General features: G+C 34.4%; 1 protein-coding gene across 1 annotated transcript; it reads right to left on the bottom strand.

Annotated features, from left to right (window-relative positions):
* Positions 1-211: 211 nt before the first annotated feature.
* LOC145068625 (zinc finger protein JAGGED-like) lies at positions 212-3514 on the bottom strand. Its single transcript, XM_079015619.1, has 5 exons — positions 3101-3514; positions 2867-2958; positions 2304-2429; positions 1692-1776; positions 212-1050 (listed from the first exon to the last, which is right to left on the bottom strand). Coding segments are annotated over exons 1-5 (738 nt in total). The 5' UTR covers positions 3103-3514; the 3' UTR covers positions 212-617.
* Between the last annotated feature and the right edge of the window lie 2255 nt (positions 3515-5769).

Below are 5769 nucleotides of genomic sequence, written 5' to 3'. Positions count from 1 at the left end.
AATTAATTAACTGACCAATGAATCAGAATTATGTTATAGAAATATTTTATCTCTAATAATTGTAGTACTGTCAAATACTTTAGCACTAAGTTCTAATCTTGAATTCTTGATTCAAGTAACTATCGTGTGTGTGTTATTATCATATTTCACCAGTAATTTACTTCCAGTAACAAGCTTAAAATAATGTAGAAGAAAGTATCAACTAAAAATATGAAAAAAGAAAAAGAATTCATAAAAAGAATGGGACTCAATCCCCATGCAAGAGAGATAAAAGTTGAAATCCAAAAGGGAGTTAGGGACTTCCAGTTGAAATCCAACTTGTCTGTCCCACATGCATATTTCTAGTTACACATACAACACACTCCACTAAATATCACCCAATACAATACCTTCAGTCTATATCTAGTTAAGAAAGCTGTCATCCCCCGACCCAAACCCTTCTCTGGAAACAAAATCCAACGAAACACCGTTTCCCTCCCCCCCCACACTCTTGTCCACACTCGCATTCACTCTGGCTTATACTAGCACACATTCTCTCAAAACCTACATTATGATTTTCACAATTACCCCTAAAAGAGAAAGGAGAGAGAAAGAGAAAAACAAAGAAACTAAAAGGTTTAGAACCCATCTTGATGATATCGATTGACGAGGGATGGTGACATATCCGTGCCACCACCACCACCACCACCACTTCCTCCGGCAACTGTGAACCCTTGACCAACAGGTGCACCAATACATGTGTAGTTATTAGTGCTATCGGGTGGTGGCACAGTGGTGCCGTTTATATTCTGGAGGCTGAATGGTGGTGGATTGTTGGAGCACACATGTCCTACAAAGTAGTCGTTTATCATATGTGACGAAGGATATTGTGAGGAGTAGGTGTTGCTGAGGCGTGGTGTCGGGGAAGTGTACATCTGTGGAGGTGGTTGTGGTGGCGCTGGAGGTAAAATGGTGGTGGAAGTACCGGAGAAGAGTCTTGTAGGATAAACTGTACTCCCCATGTTGCAACCTGCTGGATGATGAAACCCTCCATGTACCACTGGTTGTCCACTACATTAGGATATGAATATGACTAGTCAATTATATCTAGATACAAAAAATAGGACATCATTATTCTATATCCTTTGTGTACTTGTGATCAACAGGATCATTAATAACAAAAGCTTCATATGCTATAAAACAAGCATCGTTTTGAATTTTAATTGAACTTTGTCGTTTTTACAATGAATCGGTTTCCTAAAAAATTAGGATTTTATTATATTTTAGTTTGAGACCAAAATCTTTTTAATGGTCCATTGTTGTAGTTCACATATTAACAGAAAGTTGAAGGCAATGCCTTTCGCACCCTTGAAAGACATCTTAATTCAAGATCATTTTGGGAAATGAAATAAAATGCATAAAAGTTATCCTTTCATTTCTAGTGTTTTAAATAGATCTAGGAAAAGATAAAAGCTTTTTATTCTTATTAACTAGAGAAAGATTACAAGTTTTTTGGTTAATGCAAAGTAATTAACATCCAACAAGAGACTTAAAAGCGGCATATCATCAACTTCCTAAAGCAAACTAGTTTATACTTTACGTAATATATATATATATATATATATATATATATATATATATATATATATATATATATATATATATATATATATATAATTAAAAAAGATGAAATATGAGAAGAAGAAAGTTACCCTAATTGGTGAGGGATTTGGGGTAGGAGGTTATCGTTACTGAAAACCAGCTGACGAGCCCGGTTTAGGGTTTCTGTCTCCCTCTCTGAGACCAACACCACAAACAATAGGTTAAAATAATTTTTTTGTAAAGAATTCTTTGAAGAAATACGATCGAATCCATCAAGAAAGATTTGAATTTGGCATAAAATATAACGTTTTTATTTTTATAAAAGAAGGCGTACGTATATTAATCTCAGCATCTTACAAACAACTTTTTGCAAAATAAAAAAGTAGAAAAATATTACTTTATCAGGGTCGAAACTTTGACAAAGAAATGACAAACACTACGCTTCATGGCAAATCATTGGCAAAGTTCACAAAGCCCCACCTTTCCTCTTCTCAAACTTTCTGTGTTAAATTTATGTGTGTGTGTGTGTGTGTGTGTGTGTGTGTGTGTGTGTGTGTGTGTGTGTGTGTGTGTGTGTGTGTGTGTGTGTGTGTGTGTGAGAGAGAGAGAGAGAGAGAGAGAGAGAGAGAGAGAGAGAGAGAGAGAGAGAGAGAGAGAGAGAGAGAGAGAGAGAGAGAGAGAGAGAGAGAGAGAGAGAGAGAGAGAGAGAGAGAGAGAGAGACCTTGACGATGGCGGTTCATGTGTCCCCCAAGTGCTTGAGACTTGCAGAACTTGAGGGAGCAAAACCTACACTCGTAGACCTTCCCACTTTCATCCTTTGCGCCGTTTTTCTTTTTCCTGTAGATTCCTAGATACCATCACCAACATAAAAATCGTTTCAATAAATTGAAAAGCAACATTGATGGGACTTCTCATGTGTTCATTATTTCTTCAAATGGGAGGATACTGTTACTCCTAGTGTACACTGAAATTTGAACACCAGTCGTAAGTCTCCATCCGAATGACAACCAGAGTGACCTTGATCGTTAGGAAAGTAGCATTTTTAATATCCTTCAAAAAGTACATTTTACATGGAACGTATATACATGATATAGGATTTCTACATATATAGTGTTATATATATAAAAAAATTATATAAATCTTCTAGGGTTTGCATTTGAAAGCTAAGCTAGCTACCCCAACTTGAAGTATCAAACAAATTGGTAAAACTTGAATCTCATTTTGAGTGACCAGATGCAGAAGAATTGAAGAGGAAAATGAGAAACTGATAGCATGATAGAATACCGGATGCAGAAGAAGAGGAGTCATCAAGCTGTTGTTTGCCGTAATCTCGGGAGAAATCATCCGGAAAATTGTTGAGGTCTAGTGCGTTTCTCCTGAAAATCATGTAAACATGAGAAAAGAGTTATAGGTTAAGTTAACACTGAACTAGAAGAGAGTGATAGTTCAGAAAGAGAGATAAAGGAGGCAGGAGCTTTGAAGTAAAGGGGTTTGTGGGGTGAAGCCTATGATACTTACATGTTGGTACCACCGACAGAGAAAGAAAGAAGTTTGTATAACTTTGAGAGAACTATAAAACTACAACTACAACACAAAAACAATCTTCAGATGAGAGTGGGGTTGTTATGTTATGGGTGTTGGAGAGATAACTGAAGCTATGGAAATTTATAAAAGATGACTTCAGTTTAAGACTGAAATCTTGAGAGCCCCCCCCACCCCCTTTGAAAGTTCTCTATCAGTGCTTCTGCCACTCCCTCCTCAGACCTCTTTCTCTAAAAATGGAAAAAAAGGGACAGTGGTTCTCGTGACTTAAAAAGGAGCAGCGAAGAGCGAGATGGTAGAGTGGGACTGTTGTGTTTAAGTTGTGGTAGGACGTGAAATAACTAAATGAGACGAAATTTGTAGGCTATCTCCATTTCTCTTCGACTATTAGTTCCTTCTTCAAACATGATATCATGTCAAGACTCAAGACCCTCACTTTTTAGTTTTATTGTATGTGGGGTTGTGTTACAAGACAAGTGCACCACTTGTTATTACGTGTGTTGGACCAAATTTTTATATATTAAATATATATATTCTTTTAGTGGATTGCGCAAATGATTCATTCATTATTATCAACGATATTCACTTTTAATATTCTTTTTTAAAACGGTATATTTTTAACATCTAACGGATTGATCCCTCCATTCACTATGAAGGGAAAATTAACCATTTTAACGATCAAAAGCCTAATTAGCTAACAAATGATTAAGGCTGCAGGCAAAGAGAGAACTAACTTAAATAAAAGGTGCATATAACAAACAGCAAACGTGGTACCAATGGTTACAAGTGAAAATGGTCAACTACAAAATAGAAACTAAAGAATGATTTTTTTTTGCCCCTGGTGCATGCTAATATATTTACCACTAGTTACAAGAACTTATTCATATTAAAAAGTAATATTAAGACGAAATTTAAAGCAACTGATCCACAATCAATAAACACACCCTTGGCTTGAAAGTTACACACTCGTCTACATTCTTAATTCTTCAACTTATGCCGAAGGTAGCAACTTGCTTAAAATATCAGCCACCCACCGATTTAGACAAGAAGAATTTAGCTCAAATTCTAATGTCACGGATGAAATGATGTCGAATTTTGATGTGATTTGTTCACTATGAAAGACTACATGTTATAGAGAGATTGTTGACTTGTTATAACAAAAGATATATGTGATGGGTTTCTAGGTTATAAAAATATATCAGGAAAAACACTTAACCAAGAAATGATTTATGTTTTCTCTATTGATAGCAATAATCTATGAACATCAAGAAACCCTAAGGAAACACTATAGAAATCAAAATTCATATAAATCTAGGGTTACATACTTTTTGATTATTATAGCAAATAATCAAAATAGATTCCTTCTTCAAGAACTTGGAAAGCTAACACCAAAGGAATTGATGCTTCTAATCACTTGTATCTAAAACCCTAGTAGCAAGAAGACTTGAGGAGAAAGGAGGATAGAAGACAATTTCAGCTCTTCAGATAGTGTATATTGTTTGTGAAAATATGATGTAAAAGGACCCTATTTATAGCTGATAGGAAAACCCTAAAAACCCTAATTTGAAATAAAATAACATTGTTTCAAATCCAGAATTATCTGGTTTCCTAATTATTCATAAGGATTATTCCAAAAACCCTAAAAACCCTCCTTAATTTCCTTTAAGGGGTTGGAAGGTTCTACAATACCTTCTTGTTCAACTATTGAACAATTACATTTTCAGTTCTTGCACTTTTAATCCAATTAATCACGAAATTAATTCCACTTAATTTCTGATTAATTCCAAATTAATTATTACTATTTCCAATTAATATATTAATCATATAACATATTAATAAATCATTTATTTCAATTTCTAATTAACAAATCAGCTTTTCCTCCAAAACTCATTATATCCAAATACTAGTTTTGAAGGCAACCCAAAAATGACATTTTTTATAATTAAGGAATATACAAATTTAGTTATTGACTTAGAGACCTTAATCCAACAATCTCCCACTTGGATAAGTGTATAACTACAATTGCACGTATAAACATTGTACTAAACAACAAAGAGCACTTTCTAAAGCCACTGCCGAACTTTAATTCAAATCAAGCGTTTGCCATAAGATAAGTGATCAACTATTCATTCGTTCTAAAAGATATCGTATGAACTGAGTCATGGATTAAATGATCAACCTCATGTTCATTTATTCTGTTTCCCGATTTCCGGATTTATGATCAATTTAGACTACAAAATCGAACACATCAATTTAGTCCGGACCAGATGCCTGGTTTTTCATAGATAAACTCAAATCACCGAGCGGCCTAAATGTATCATTTTTCCTTATTCAAGCAAAATGAACGGATTACATTAACTATATAGTCAAACAATTTACGTATCAAATCACACATAGAATAACCCTTTATAACATTCAGTTAGGAGATGCGTTTGAGCAAAACAATGCACACCTGATTTATAAACTAAGAACTATATATCTCCACTTTAACAATAGAAGATATTATCATCTTAGATTTACTTATGATTGAATCCATGAAGTAATCTCTAAGCGTGGTTTATCCAATACTTAAAATCTCTATTTTCAAATTACTCATAAATATTGTAGAAATTCCAACTGCAATGTCTTAACCTCAATTGACAATC

This window comes from Lactuca serriola, chromosome 8 (genome assembly GCF_051521515.1).
Source record: "Lactuca serriola cultivar US96UC23 chromosome 8, Lser_US96UC23_V15, whole genome shotgun sequence".
NCBI lineage: Eukaryota > Viridiplantae > Streptophyta > Magnoliopsida > Asterales > Asteraceae > Lactuca > Lactuca serriola.
This window is presented reverse-complemented; position numbering and strand designations above follow the sequence as displayed.